Source organism: Rhineura floridana, chromosome 22, assembly GCF_030035675.1.
Source record: "Rhineura floridana isolate rRhiFlo1 chromosome 22, rRhiFlo1.hap2, whole genome shotgun sequence".
Classification (NCBI taxonomy): Eukaryota; Metazoa; Chordata; class Lepidosauria; order Squamata; family Rhineuridae; genus Rhineura; species Rhineura floridana.
In genome coordinates this window covers 13,025,899-13,041,644 of record NC_084501.1, presented here as the reverse complement: position 1 = coordinate 13,041,644, position 15,746 = coordinate 13,025,899, and the positions used below count along the sequence as shown (strand labels likewise).

The 15,746-nt window shown below is 46.4% G+C and overlaps 1 protein-coding gene across 2 annotated transcripts; it reads right to left on the bottom strand.

The window, feature by feature from the left end:
- Positions 1-3,667: 3,667 nt before the first annotated feature.
- CTSK (cathepsin K) lies at positions 3,668-15,208 on the bottom strand. 2 transcript variants are annotated; one of them, XM_061606578.1, is made up of 8 exons: positions 14,998-15,208; positions 12,112-12,244; positions 11,479-11,601; positions 9,802-9,957; positions 7,385-7,603; positions 6,239-6,404; positions 5,789-5,894; positions 3,668-3,945 (listed from the first exon to the last, which is right to left on the bottom strand). In XM_061606578.1, exons 2-8 carry the CDS (start codon positions 12,241-12,243, stop codon positions 3,846-3,848), a joined length of 1,002 nt encoding a protein of 333 aa, XP_061462562.1. In that variant the 5' UTR covers position 12,244; positions 14,998-15,208; the 3' UTR covers positions 3,668-3,845. The 2 variants fall into 2 exon arrangements, with proteins under 2 accessions (XP_061462562.1, XP_061462561.1); XM_061606577.1 differs by lacking the exon at positions 14,998-15,208 and adding an exon at positions 12,514-12,739.
- Positions 15,209-15,746: the final 538 nt, after the last annotated feature.

The window sequence follows — 15,746 nt, the reverse complement described above, 5'->3', positions numbered from 1 at the left end:
TGCGCCAGTCTACCATTGCATCTGTAATAGTGGATAGTGGGAAGCCTCTGAGAAGGATATGAAGATGGCTTTCCTCTCCTTAGCATCTAGTGTTCAAGGGTAGACTGCTTCTGAACATGGATGATCTATTTCCATGCTGAGACAAACAGCTATTAATAGATCTGTCCTCCGTGATCTATTAGGAACATAGGAAGCTGCTGTATACTGAGTCAGACCCTTGGCCCACCTAGCCCAGTATTGCTGACACTGACTGGCAGGGGCTTTCCAGTGTTGCAGACAAAGGTCTTTCCCCAGCCCTATCTGAAGACACCAGGGGATTGAACCTGGAACTTTCTACGTGTAAAGCTTGTGCTCTATCACTGAGCTATGGCCCTTCCTCGGTCCTCCTTCTTCCATGCCAGCATGATAGTTGGATATACAGAGGGTTACTAATTTAGGATGCAGATGTCTCTGCGTGGCTGTTAGTCATGATGGCTATAAGAAACCTCCAAGTCCAGAGGCAGTCTACCACTGAATGCCATTTACGGGGAGCAACAGTGGGTGTGGGCTATTGGCTGCCAGCCCCACTTGTGAGCTTCCTGGAGGTATCTGATTGGCCACTGCAGGAAGCAGGATTCGGAGCAACATAGACTCACTTTGGGCTGATCCAGCAAGGGTCTTCTTTTGACTTCCCAACCAATCAGGAGGCGAAGCAAGGAGCCAATCAGCTTTGCTGGAATGTGGAGAATTTATTATTATCGTTGTTATTGTTGTTATTATTATATGCCAATACGGCTTTTTAAAAAAGATCCCTAGCCCCTTGCAAACCCTGAAGTAGCCGGGATTCTCTGGAGCAGGTGGAAGAGGCATGAAAAAACAAGCTGGTTTAAATTTAGGGAGCAAAGAGAGGTATAGTTATGTCACAAGCAGAACCCAGTGATTGCAGAGTTTGGCTTTGTTGTACTAGAGAGGGCTGAGAGAAGAAACGGTTTTCGATTCTTGCCTCAGTGAAAGGTTTATCTTGCACTCGCACGTACGCACAAGAGGGGTTCTGACTCTGAGTTGACTGGCCCAGCCAGTGCACTCAGCGCAACGCAGCTGGGGCCCTTCTTCCTGTAATCGCCAGAAAGGAGAACCAAAACTCGCCCCAGCTGCCCATTTTATCTTCTTAGGCTCACTTATGCTTCCTGCACCCCCCTGCACACTGTAAAAACCAGGCCACGCAGGGCCAGGTCCAAGGCATTCTGCTGCCTGAGGCCAAGGGCAAGATGGCTCCTTCCCTTCTGGTCCATGTACAGACTGGCACTACTTGAGTCTTACCTAAGTACACAGGAAGCTGCCTTATGCAGAATCAGGCTGTCAGTCAATCTGGTTCAGTACCGGCTGCGATCAGCTCTCCAGGTTCTGAGACAGGGAGTGCCTCCCAGTCCAACTTGGAGATGCTCCCATGGACAGGACCTGGGGCCGTCTCCAAGGAAAACAGATGCTCTACCCGAGCGATGGTTCTTTAACACAGGAAGCTGTCTTATACCAAATCTTGGTAGTTCTGCTGCCCTCGGTAGTTTGGGGGCAGGATGGTGACCCAAGAGATGGCATTATCTCTGGTAGCCCCTTAAGCTGTGGAATCCCTTCCCCACAGAAGGGGAAGGTGCCTGGCACCTTCATTTGCGTAGTCTCCTCTTTACCCTGGCCGTTGACACTGTGTGTGTGTGTTTTACAGGGGTGGAAAGATCTGTCAATTTCATATCTTCCCCAAATTTCTGCACCAATTTGCGAATTTTGTTTTAGAAATAGCCTCATGAAAATTCTCCAGCATTTTAATGCAAAGTCCTCCTAATAAACTCATTTTTTCTTGGCAGCTTTGACTAATGTACACCGTTTTGCAATAAATTTCTCCTAATAGAATGCATTTTTGTATGTTATTTTCACTGACATATTCATTTTTAGGCATACTTTCTCCTGACATATGCATTTTTGTAAACATTGGTTGGTTGGCGAACTGCATTGCAAAATCTGAATAAACACAAGTTCCAGAGGTGGCTGTGGTTTCAGTTCTCATGTCGTCTTGGAAAGTGCACATTTGATAGATTCAGCTTGAAACGCAAAGTGGATTAAATTTCTTGCTCCTCCCTAGTGTTTTAAGACCCACTCTATTATTCTGATGGTAAATTGTTCTAAACAATTTTTGTTTTGCCAAAGGTGTTTGTTTCCAGAGACAAGAAAGTTCGGGATCTCCAAGACCATGAAACGCACTTGTGAAGAAGGAAAATTTAGTGCTTTATTGAAGCAAAGCTGTTGTTTTTGGCAGGCAGGCACTAAAGCTCTTAAAGCAGTTACTGATGAGCACAGATTTTATCTTACTTTCTCCTTTTCCCTGCTGGAAGCCCCAAGCAGCAACAGCAGAGAGATCCCTGTTTGGATTTACACCGTGCCACACTTCCCTTCAGGCCGGTGTTGAGCCTGGAACCTTCTACATGCAAAGCAAATCACAGGGGAGGGCTGGTGCCTTCTTGCCCTGCTTGGGGGCTTCCCAGGGGCATTCAGCTGACCTCAGCTGGAAACAGGATACTGAACTAGATGGGCCCCTACCTCTAGCAGCGACCTAGATACAGATGTAGAGGGCTGAAGAGGGGGCAGTGGCAGAGACTGGCAGAACACTTGGCCTAAACACCCCCCACACTCTGAAATCCCAGCTACTGCTGCCTCCAAGTCCATTAAGGAACCACCTCCTCCCCTCCAGGGCCTCCTGCCTGCTGTCCAATACAGGCAATGTACCCAGTGGACATTCACGGAGTATAAATGGGTTCAGTCAAGACTGTGCTCTGTTTGGGAGAAGTTGGGGGCTCTGTCGGGGACCTAAAAAGAGTAGCGCTTGACCACCTCTGTCTACTCAAATCCTGATCTGGGATTGAACCCTGTCTGGCTGTTTCATGCCTGGCCTCTCCCCTCTGCCCCAGACCACCTGTTGAACCGTGCATCCACCTGACTGCTCATGGGCTGTACCTGGCCAGGACTGGTCACTCATGCAGTGTGTGACATGGCTCACTTACCTGAGTGACCTATGTGCATTCCTTCTTGCCCTGTCTGCCTGTGATGTCCCGAGGCCCTGAACTGCATGCATCAGGGATGGGGGAGTCTCAATGCGGCCCTCCAGGCCTTTCTAACTGGCCCTTGGGACATTCCCCAGGCCATACCCCTTACCAGCCCTGCTTTGCATCCTCCTTGAAGGGTTTTGCCTGGCTGGCGTGTTGTCCTTCAGCTACAATAATTACTTCTTGCTTGGCTGGATGGAGAGGGATGCGCAAGGGGGAAGAAACTAGCTTACTGTACAAAAGATAAAATTTACATTTGTTGCTCCACCCACTTTCACATCTAGCCCCACCCACAACTGGCATTTGGCCCCTAGAAGGGAACGTGGCCCTCGGACTGAAAACAAGTCCCCTACCCTTGGCATGAATTGCTGCCCGAGAACTGGTAGGTGTTTCCCCCACCTGACTTCCCCAAAAGACATCAGCATACTAAAATGGCTCTTTCTTGTTAGTTCAAATTGTCGTTCTGCTGAAAAGGGTGCCATTAATCTACATTGTATATGGATTTTGTATTGGCAAATAATGAAGGTGCAGGGGAGAGATCCTAACGTTAGCAAGTTTCCCTTTTTTGCAAAGAAAAAAATAAAGAAAGTGCAACATTTTGTGTAAAAAAAAGAAAAGCCCTTTAATATGCTGTCAGAGAATCACTTATTGGCGACACAAAATGGCTTTCACGCTAGTCCTTTGCTCCTGAGCCAAGAGGTCAGCTCAGGAATCCAGCCATTTGCCGACACGTGGCCCAGAACTGGTGTGGCCTGGCACAGCGATGTGGGGGAGTCACATCTTCGGGAAGCTGGCCAGGTTGGCAATCCCGCAGGCGTTGTCCATATTCCGGGCCATCAGGACATAGCCCTTGTCACCCCACTCTTCCCCCCAGCTGTGGGGCAAAAGGAGAGAAAGAGAGAGAGAGGAGATAGTAAGAGCTTCTGTGAACACTCTCCATCAGTCAATGCAGCCCACAATCTTATTTCTGTTTGATCCATCTGCACAGGACGCCTATTTGTTTCTTGGCTCTGTTCAAAGTGGCCGTGATCAAGGCTGGAATTGTCTGGGACAAGGAGAGTCAGGGGCGTAGTGGTACATTTTGATGTGCCTGAGCTCACAATGGCTATGCCTCTGAATAATGCCTGTTGCTGAAAACTGTAGGAGAGGAGAGTTGCTCTTGCGCTCGGGTCCTGCTTTGGGGCTTCCCTTCGGGGCATCTGGCTGGCCACTGTGAGGACAGGACGCTGGACTAGATGGGCCTCCTTGGGCCTGATCCAGCTGCTGAAGGGCTGTTCTCATGTCCTTATGGAACCTCCAGGTCCAGAGGCAGTCTATCTTGGTTCCTAGAGTCTTGGGCATCCGGCCACTTTAAGAACAGGACACTGGACTAGATGGGCCCCCTTGGGCCTGATCCAGCAGGCTCTTCTTACGTTCATCATAGGATAACAGGAAGCTGCTTTCTGCAGAGCCAGAACATTGGGCCATCCAGCTCAGTGTTGTCTGCACTGACTGGCAGTGGTTCTTCAGGGTTTCAGATGGGAGATGTTCCCAGCTCTACCCTGGAGATGCCGACATGCAAAGCAGGTGCTCTAGCCCTGAGCTGTGGTCCTTCCCCTAAAAACAGACTCCAGTCCTCACGGGCCTGAATTAAGGGCTGGTTTAAATAACAACGCAGCAAGCTGCCTAATGCTGACTCAGATCTATTGGTCTATCTAGCTCAGTACTGTCTACACTGACCGGCAGCAGCTCTCCAGGGTTTCAGGCAGGGGACTCTCCCAGCACTACCTGGAGGTGCCATTAGAGAATGAACCTGCGACCTTCTGCATGCAAAGCAGGTGTTCTACCCACTGAGCTATGGGCCTTCCCCATGACAACAAATGTGGCCACGCCACCCCAAGGACAGCCCAAAGATGAAGGGAGCAAGATTGGCCTATTATATATAACACCACACACTAGCACAGAGCAGAATATCCAGTTTATTAGGATTAGCCTGACTGCAATCCTGTGCATAGTTTTTTAGGGGTAAGCTCCATGGAACTCGGTGGTGCTTGCTCCTCTGACTGTATAGTCTCAAAAATACAGGGAATATCTTGTTCAGGAGGGGCGGGGGCTGCGGCTGAAAAGCAATATAAAATTGTATTATTTAACTAATAATAACGGCATTGCCTCAGAGCTTCGGCTATGGGGCGGTATATAAATGCAATTCATCATCATCATCATCTTAAACAAAGACACATGCCAAACCAATGCCTTTTTAAAGAAAAGAAAGGATTTGGCAATTTCCAGATTTTTAAGTCTCATGCAGAAAATTTCCCAGCTGTTGTTTGCAACTGTAACCTTTTTGCCTTTGAAGATGAGCCCTTCACTTAGATGGTGGAATTCACTTTTTTAATGTATTTTTTAAAACTTGTATTCATTTATTATTAGATTTACACCCCAGCTTTACTCCAAGGACCTTAAAGTGCTACATCATTCATTGCACACATACACACCATTCCTTATCCTCACAACAACCCCGTGAGGTAGGTTAGGCTGAGAAAAAGAGTGACTGCTGCAAGGTCACATCCAATGAGCTTCATGGCTAAGAGGGGATTTGTGTATTTCTTCAGTGGTTAATTCTTTTACACATAGTTGTAGCATTGAGTTTATATACTGCTTATTAGGTGGTTGCAAATGTCAAAATTCATTTTTTTAAAGATTTAAGGACATAGTTTTAGTAAACTCTGGATTTTTACCTGTTTTTGATGATCCAGTGCTTGGTTCCCTTTTGGGTCCCGTAGCCCACAGCCAGGACAGCGTGGTTGATGTTCTCAGCATTGCAATTCTCGTCATAATACACTCCTAAGAAAACCAGGAGGAGAAGGTGTGCCTCAGTTATCCTATTGCAAACTCTGTGCTTCTCAAATAGGGATGGACATACCTGTCAGTTCTGACTTTTCCAACCTTAAATTCAGCTTGCCAGATGTTTGTGTCACCTTGTAAATTTATTGAAAAGCCCTCACAGAAATTTGTCAGAATTGTACTGTGCATTTCTCCTAACATACACATTTTGGTACACAATTTCCCCTAATATTCTACATTTTTGCATGCTGTTTTCAAGAACCTACACTGGTTTATGCACACTTTTTCCTAATAGACACATTTTTGTACCAGTTTTGCCTTGGAAGCCCACCATCCTCTCTTACCTCGGCTGTAGAACTGGAAAGAGGACAAACTGGCATCGATGCCCACGGCGATGGGGCCTATCCGGGCCACGGCTCTTTTCAGGGCTCTCTCGTTCCCTTTGGGGACCTCCCGGTAACCACGGCACTTGGCAGCTTTACCGGTTGGGTTGTACATGCAGTTTTCATCCTGGAAAACAGGAGAGGGTGAATATAGAGAGCGTGGCAGATTATGCAGAGGACGAAGAGGGTTTTGGTTCAGAACCCAAATTTTGTTCCTTTCTGCTGGGGTTGGGGAATACTTTCCACTCCCCAAATACGGATTGTCCCAAGCACGAGCTTTACCGTGAGTCAGACCATTGGTTCCATCCAGCTCTGTCACTGAGCTACGCTGTTCCTTTTGTGCTCAAATAGCCAAGAAATTTCACAGGGCTTAAAGTGGGGGGCAACTAATTTGGGGCCCTCCAGATATTACTGGATTCCAACTCCCATCATCCTCCCTGACCCATTTGGGCTGCTGGGAGTTGTGAGTCTTAACAATATCTGGAGGGCCGCAGGTTTCCCATCCCGGTGCATTGGATTGATCCTTAATTTTTTTTAAAAAAGCAACTCCAATTAGATTCATAAATAAAGCCAGAAAATCAAAGTGACTTATGCAGTAAAAATAAAACAACAAAGGTATTAAAACCAGATAAAAACAGCAACAAGCACACACAAACTAAAATAGCCACCCGGCAATATATTTAAAGGAACAACAACAACAACAACAAAGAAATAATAATAAAAAAGCAAAAATCCATTTCCATCTGTAACCAACAATAAGATTATCCCATCAATTCTGTTTTAAATGTATACATTAATATAAGCAGTCCAAATAGGTGTCCAGAGGAAATTGACGCTTATAAGCCAGGCATTCAAACACAGAAAGGGCAGTGAGTTCTTCAAACTGCTGGATGATATACTGTGGATGTTTGCCCTTCCAGCCTTGCAGGATAAGTCTCTCAGGCTGCAATCCAACACATGTCTACTCAAAAGTAAGCTCTACTGGGTTCAGTGGAACTTACTCCCAAGATTGCAGCCTTAGTCACCGTAAGGGCTTGCAAAACCCCACTTTTGTTGCCAATCTGTTAGTTACTAACCCAACCTCTAACATAACCTGAGTAGTCTTACCTGGCCGATGTACGGGTAGGAATCGTCCGAATCGATGCCTCGGTTCTCCTGCACATACTCAAAGGCATTGGTCATGTAGCCACCCCCGCAGCCGTCGTTTTTGGTGACACAGTCCACTAGGTTCTGTGGGCTGAGGTTTAGCACCTTGCCAGTCTTCTTCTTGAGTTGCCCCTCCAAGGCCCCCACAGAGCTGAAAGCCCAGCAGGACCCACATTGGCCCTGCCAAGAAAGGGGGGGGGCATGAACTTAAAACGAGAACTGGTCATTACAACAGCCTTTTACCAAACTTAGTACCCTCTGGGGTTGCTGAGCTGCAGGGTGGATAAGTCTCCTAAATCTCTGCATTGGGTATGTAACTGGATTAGTCCATGGCTCTCAAAACAGAATTATTATTTATTATCAGTACCATGGCTCCCTCCCCCCCCAAAAATATTATCATTTATTATCATGGCTGCCAAAACAGATTTATCATCCTAATTTTCGTGGCTCCCAAAACAGCTTTATTGCCATGGCTCCCAAAACAGAATTACTGCTATTATTGGTGTTCATACACAGCTTTTCCTCCTGAAGGAGTCCAAGGTGGTGCACAGCATAATAAAAATACAACCATTCACACACAATAATTAAAATATGTAAGAACTACTAAAGTAAAACAGCAACATAAGAACATAAGAAGAGCCTGCTGGATCAGGCTAGTGGCCCATCTAGTCCAGCATCCTGTTCTCAGTGGCCAACCAGGTGCCTGGGGGAAGCCCGCAAGCAGGACCCGAGTGCAAGAACACTCTCCCCTCCTGAGGCTTCCGGCAACTGGTTTTCAGAAGCATGCTGCCTCTGACTAGGGTGGCACAGCACAGCCATCATGGCTAGTAGCCATGGATAGCCCTGTCCTCCATGAATTTGTCTAATCTTCTTTTAAAGCCATCCAAGCTGGTGGCCATTACTGCGTCTTGTGGGCGCAAATTCCATAATTTAACTATGCACTGAGTAAAGAAGTACTTCCTTTTGTCTGTCCTGAATCTTCCAACATTCAGCTTCTTTGAATGCCCACGAGTTCTAGTATTATGAGAGAGGGAGAAGAACTTTTCTCTATCCACTTTTTCAATGCCATGCATAATATTGCAACAATATTAAACCCTGCTAGATTCAAAGCAGATTTTACTTCCAATGCCCAGGAGAGTGATTGATGAAGAAATGCATGGAAAATTCCCCTAAGGCAGTGGTTCTCAAACTTTTTTGGTTCGCGGCGCACTGTAAAACATATAAACATTTTCTGGCACACTTCGTGTACAAAATTAAAAATATATTAATATATTTTAAACTATGAATAAAAATAAACTATAGAAAACTATTACTTACCCTATACAAATGGGTTTCTTCTCATTTTTAAAATATACTTTCATAATATTTGAGGCACACCTAGCCACCTCTTAGGGCGCACCAGTGTGCCTGGGCGCACCGTTTGAGAATCACTGCCCTAAGGGGAGAGATCTTTTTTTTTTTTACTTTCTTGCTCCCTAAAACTAAACTTTTTTCGGAGGAGGATGTTAAAAAGTGAAGCATACTTTTGGTTTTTGTTTAGCAAAAAATAGGCTATCAGCTATCAGATGTCTGGCTATCAATCAGTGACTAGTAAACCATAAGAAAATCCCTGTAGCTGGATCAGGCTAAAGGGGGCCCATCTAGTCCAGCGTCCTGCTCTTACAGTGGCCAACCAAATGCTACCTGAGCGCACGTCAACTCTCCCTCGTAACTCTTGCTAGCCTTCTCCTCCATGAGTGTGTCTAATCCTCTTTTAAAGCCATCTGAGTTGGTGGCCATCCATCTGCGGGAACAAATTCCACAGTCTATGCGCCACTGGGTGAAGAAGTCCTTCCTTTGGTCTGCAATGGGATCCTTGGCCTCAGCCAAGAAGCAAACGGCGTCACAGAGAAGTAGGGATTTTGATTCGGTTCTCATTTAAGCTGGATGTATCAAATCCACACTTTCCGAAACAACAGGAGTACCAAACACTCCCATCCTTCAAGCTTCGCACTTGTTCGAATTTTGCTATGCAGCTTGCCAACCAAACAGGCTTTACAAAAATGCATATATTAGGGAAAGCGTACATAAAAATGAGTATATCCGTGAAAATGTTACGAATAGTTTAATTCTATTTTAATTGTATATTTTTGTATGTTTTTTTACCTATGAGTAGTTTTTATTTGTAAGCCACCCTGAGTTCCAGTTTTGGAAAAAGGGCGGGGTAAAAATAAAGATTCATTCATTCATTCATTCATTCAAAATAACACGCAAAAATGCATTATAGGCTTAGGAATGGCTTGCAAAAATGTGTACATAAGTCGACACTCCCTACAAAAATATTTGCGCTAAAATGCTGAAGAAGAAAAAAAAAAGAGAGAGAGACAAGGTGAGTTCACCTGATTTTTGACAGGGGTCACGTAGCCTTTCTTTCTGTAATCCATTTCGTCAGGGACCCTCTTTTCCCAGTCCGGGATATACAGGGTGTCATTACTGGGCTTACGTGATGGAGGGACTTTGAGCCCTGTCATCTTCTGAACAACCTGTTCACCGGTCTGGGGAAGAGGAGAAAAAAGAAAGATGGATACCCGCATTTGGTTGTGGTGATGGCAGGGTGGGCGGGTGGGACACGCAGCAATCCCCCCATCCCCGTGACCAAGAACAGGAGTCTGGATGCCTTCAGATACTAGGAATGGGATTATTTGTTTATCTCAACCATTTATATTCTGCTTCACACCATCATCTCTAAGCAGTGTCCAACAGGATGACAAAAAGGAGAAGATACAGTGAGTTATATCCTGTGCTAGTCCTACTCACGGTAGACCCATTGAATAGTCACGGCTAACTTAGGCTCATTAATTTTTGACAGCCTCTTCATTGTAAAAATTAGCTGCAGACAGCCTAACAGAGATAAAATTGGTTACAAAAAACTTGTTACAACGTCTGCTGAAATTTTAAAAAGTCTTCACCAAGCGCCAGATGTTCAACAGGGCAAGGTGCCTGTTGGATCTCAGCTGGGCAGGAGTTCTGCAGAATCGGGTCCACAATACTGAACGCCCACAACTCCTGGTGGATAGGAGCTGGGCATCTGAGCTATGGGGGAACACTAACAGTGACTTCCCCGAAGACCTCAGTGGTCAGGCACAGATTATAAGGAATCAGGGGATCCTTAAGATATCCTGGACCCAAGCTGTGAAGGGCCTTGGACATGCATGCCTCTAGGACCATCGCCAACATCACCTCTGAAAATTTATCATAACAGAGCAAGTGCCACTCCAGCACTGGTGTTTTATTATGGTTGTATTCTGAAACATGTTCTTGACATAACAATAATACATCAATGGTGCAGAGCTTGGAAAAGTTACTTTTTTGAACTATAACTCCCATCAGCCCCAGCCAGCATGGCCACTGGATTTGGTTGATGGAAGTTGTAGCTCAAAAAAGTAACTTTTCCAAGCTCTGAGGTGGGGATATTCAGCTGCGGTACGGACAACTTCTTGGAAGTTCAGAGTGAAATCCAGAGCAGATTCCACTGCCCCACTGACATGGAGTCACCAGCCGTTACTGAGCTATAGCAGGATAAACCCCCCAGAACCTTTGCAGTATGAAAAGTTATCAGGATTTCAGCAAGAAGTTATGGGCTGTGCACTGAAGGGAAATGAAACCTTTGCAGGTGCATGTAATATTGAAAGCGGGGTTGTGTGTGAACACCCTGATAGCATCATGACCACAAATCATCGCGCATGCACAATAAAAAGGACATCTGCGGTGATGGCGGTGCACATTACTACGCTCTGCTGAAACTGAGTTGAAAGGATAGCAGAAGCGAAGCCAGATTTGCAGATGTGAATTTTGGAAAAGAGAGAGAGAGAAAAACTCCTTCTGCCATTTGCTTCGAAATCTGGTCAGATTCCTGAGCTGGTTAAACGCACGGTGGGTTAACCGAAAGCGCTGATGTGGATGTAAAAGGAAGCCAGCCTTTTGCATAGGATTTGTCAGTTATAATTATGTATCATCACGGAAGCCAAAAGGTTGCCAATCCACACATCGAAGAGTTCCCTGCCACCTCCACCTACCATATCTCCCAGGTGGTTCATAGCCAATTCAAATGTGTGCCTTCCTAGGGAAAATTCCAAGTTATGGGTGTTGATGTATTTAAGGTTCTTCTCCCATACAAGTCTTCTGGAGACCTCATCCATCTGTGGGTTACATAGGCGAAGAGGTTAGTTCAAGATCATTACACACATTACAACTGAGTAAAAATCCCTGATGGCCCTAGGGATGGTACGTTCAAGAATGGGGCCAGGTGCGGCCTGCAGCCAGGTTTCATCGGGCCCTCTGGTTCCCTTCAAGACCATCTGCAATCCAGCAGGGAGGGGGAAGGGTTCTGATCTTGCACAAAGAGTGCAATTTCAGTTGCATCCTCTGCAGCAACATCTTTCTGCTACCAGAACAAAGGACGGGTGTGTCTCAGCAGAGAGGTAGAGTGGTGTTCCTTGCCACGATGCAAAAAGCAGTCCGTTTTGCAATGTATTCCACAAACTCTTGCAATGGCTGTCCATTGGGGACTGAACATTCGGGCAAAGTGGACACTCTGCCATTGAGCTATGGCCTTTCAGCACATGGATCAGTAGCTCTTGCCTTCAGAGAAAACCAGCTAGGGCCAGTGAGACCTCTTCCACCGCGCCGCACAGCTACCACGGCCATACCTTGCCGTTATATTCTTTCTTGTGGGTTTTCTTCCAGAGTTCCCACTGAGAGTCCAGTGTTCCATCCAGAGAGGCATCGGTAGCCTTTGCAATCGGCAACAGGGCAGCCAGTAGGAAGGTGACTCCCCACATCCTGGAATGGCAAAAAGCAGAGCTTGGAAGATTACTTTTAAAAAGGAATAATTTACAATTACCGTTACATGGCCCCAAAAAGGAATAAATTACCATTGCCATTACAATTGTTCTGAAAGGAATTGATTACTTTACCATTACTCAAAAGTAATCGTTGCAATTACACTTCAGTTACTTAAAAAACAAACAAACACTAGAGTGCCTACAAGGTGCTGGCTTTGGCTGCTGCACACTCAGTTGCCTAAAACAAAATTAAAAATAAACACACACAGAGGTAGCAGAATAATTCTTTTTATCCGTAAGATGGTCTCTCTGCTGGTAAGGGAGGCGGGGAGGGAGGCAGAGGGCACTTGATCTTTGCACATCAAACCAAGTGCAACTCTCACTCTCAGCCAGCAAGCATAATCTCTCTCACTCAACCACCTCCTGGACCTTGCCCTGCCACCAACTAAAGGCTTATCCATACGGGAGCATAACTTTGTGCTAAAGACACTTTCTGTTTTCTGTTTGCACCGTCCACAGTAAGAGCTCAATGCCAGCTGCAAACAGGTGTTTTCCAGTCACACTTGAGGGGATGCATCAATCATGCAGTTTCCTAAAGATCACGCCCTCTAATTTAGCATCTCCACTCCCTCTGGTTACCTAGCAACTGGGCATGCTCAGTTCCTCCAAATGATTGGAACAGAAGAGAGTCACATGCCACGGGACAGCTGGTTCCCATTAACATGCCAAACAGCACAATACATCCTCCATTTTCGGCAAAACCGAGATCCAGTTACCCAGTTGCCTTAGCTTCCCCTTCATTCAGCTCCATAAAGGATAAAAAGCACGCAGCAAAAACCAGGGACAGTTAATCTTGATGGAACTATGCATGTCGGGCGGGGGGGGGGAACATACGTGGCCCTCCAGATGTTGCTGTATTCCAACTCGTAGGAACACAGGAAGCTGCTTTATACAGAGTCAGGCCCCCTGACCTATCTAGCTCAGTAATGTCTGCTCTGACCAGCAGCAGCTCTCCAGGGTTTCAGGCAGGGAGTCTTTTGCCAGCCCTACCTGGAGAGGCCATTGGGGATTGCACCTGTCTGGCCTTCTGCATGCAAAGCAGGCGCTCTGCCACTGAGCTACGGCCCTCCCCTTAAAAATAACAGTAAGATTCTAGTTCTCATGGTTCCAAACAAAGAGCTGATTTAGACAGGAACATAGGAAGCTGCCTTATACCGAGTCAGGCCCTGGTCCATCTAGCTCAGTATTGTTTACCCTGACTGGCAGCAGCTCTCTAGGCTTTCAGGCAGGGGATATTTCTAGCCCTACCTGGAGATGCCAGCAGACTGAACCTGGGAGCTTCTGCATGCAAAGCAGGTGCTCTACCACTGAGCTGCGGCCTGGCAGCCAACATGGCCAATGCTCATTAACAATAGGAGCCAGAGTCTCAACAACATCTGGAGGGCCATGCCTCCCCCATCCTTGCTGTACGTCGACACACTAAAAAGGAAGCTCAGGCAAAATTTAATCGGAGTGCTTCCCCAGAACTTAATTTCAACGCCAGTGAGGAGCTCCCATCATGCATGAAGTAACACTCCTATTTTTTTTTAAAAAAGGCAAGAGTGCCTCTGAGTTGCTTCCTCTTCAGTAGCTACAATCCGTGCAGTATCTCTGCAGCGAAGTGGCAAGGCTCTTAGGACAGAGTGACTGCAACAAGAACTGACAGGGTTAAGTGACAGGAGGGGAGATTTTGGCTGAACCTTAGGAGACGCGTCCCGACGGTAAGAGAGACTGACAATGGAGAGGCCATTGTCTAACAGGGTGCGGGCTCCCCCCCACCAGAGGTCTTCAAGCAGAGGCTGTGCAACCATATTTTGGGGACGTCCAAGCTACTCCATGGATCAAGCAGGGTTGATCTAGACCAGGCGTGGGGAACCTGTGGCCCTCCAGATGTTGCTGAATGACAGCTGCCATCATCCCTGCGCTTTGGTTGTGCTGAGGCTGATGGGAGTTGTAGTTCAGCAACCTCTGGCAGGCCAAAGGTTCCCCACACCTGATAGATGACCTACAAGCCCCCCCAACCTGTGACTCTATTCCTTCCAGAGGTGTAGTCGTCCAGGAACTCAGTGGGCCTTTACTTTTTGTGGAGCAGGGTCCCAATGTCTCCAGCATCCTGTGAGCCAACCAGCACGAAAGGGGAGCATATTAGCCCCTGAAAAGAGCCTTCTAACATGCTTCCTTCTCCTTTCCTGCTGATTGGAATCAGTCAGAGTGAAAGGAGGTGAGTCAGCCACTGAGAAAACTCTTCTCAGTAGCTAATATTATCTTCTTTCATGCTGATTGGCTCCTAGGGATGTCTGTTGTTGTGGGAGAAGGCATTAACGAGGATTTCATTCTCAGCCTAGCAGCAAAACAAAACGAAAGAATGGGAGGGGTGTGGTTGTGCCTATCAAGAAGGTACGTTTGAATTTGCCACTACACTGCTGATTCCTTCTACAACACACACGAAGGAATCATATTAAGGGCAACCGCTTGCAAAAATATGCACTTTTATCCAAACTGCTGGCAAAAAAGGTGTGTATTATCAGAAATGCACACTAAAATGCAGAAACTTTTTCATGAAGACTGAAAAAACACAAACTGATGCAGAAATATGCCAGACTGGATTTAAGATTGGCAAAATGAGAAACCAACGGTGGCCGCTTCGTTGCCCCCTCCCCCTGCCCGCACCCCAGTCACCCCCTACCTTCCTTCTGCAGCAATTTCCCTTACCTGAGTGAAAACCAGCGGTTAAAGTCAAGCCTGAGGAGAGGACAGATCTGCACAACAGAAATTGTTTTAAAATTTGCCCCTGAGTGGATGGATGCCTGCAGGCCACTTGGCTTTATGCTGAGCTGGTTTTGAGGAAGTCTGGCTGACAGTGGAAAATCTGGGCTGTTTGTCTTGGGCAAACTTTACTCAGATTTGCAGTCTGACCGATTAGGTGAAAGAGGGAGAGGGGAGGAAGGGGGTGGGGAGCAGGCAGGCAGGCAGGGTTGCGGGAAGAGGATCAACTTCCTCACATGATCCTCTGGCAAAAATCACATCAGCTTTCCAGCTGGCTCAGGCTGCACTGACAGGAAGGAGTCAAGGACGGAGCTTTAAAACCAGAGAGATCATGTTGTTTTGCTTGTTGGCGACAGCTTTATAAATTTTCATGTACATAAAAACTTACCGCATGGAAATCAATAGTAAACATAAATAGCCGGAAATGGCTAGATGTTTTGCAGACATTAAACCAATTTTGCAAACAACCATAAACCCAGGTTCGCAAACTAAAGAATGACAACAAGAAATTGCAAGGCGTAGGAACTCCACCATTTCCCAAGATCCTGTTCATTTTCAGGGACTTGCACAAACCGTTTTGAGAACGACAGAGTTAGGGAGAGTTCTGTGCATCTCCTGTTTGACAAAGATTCCTGGGAACTGTAGTAAGTTGAAGGTGCTGAGAGTTGTTAATAGGGTTCCCTCTTCCCCTCACA

Bases quoted from the DNA above. Each gene is read 5' to 3' on its own strand.
- CTSK (XM_061606577.1), bottom strand. From the start codon at position 12,707: ATGGATAAGCCTTTAGTTGGTGGCAGGGCAAGGTCCAGGAGGTGGTTG. The intron at 11,602-12,111 runs GTATGGCCGTGG...TGTAACCCACAG, and splicing joins AGAAAGAATATAACGGCAAG to ATGGATGAGGTCTCCAGAAG. The intron at 5,895-6,238 runs GTAAGAGAGGAT...TGGTTTTCTTAG, and splicing joins TTTCCAGTTCTACAGCCGAG to GAGTGTATTATGACGAGAAT.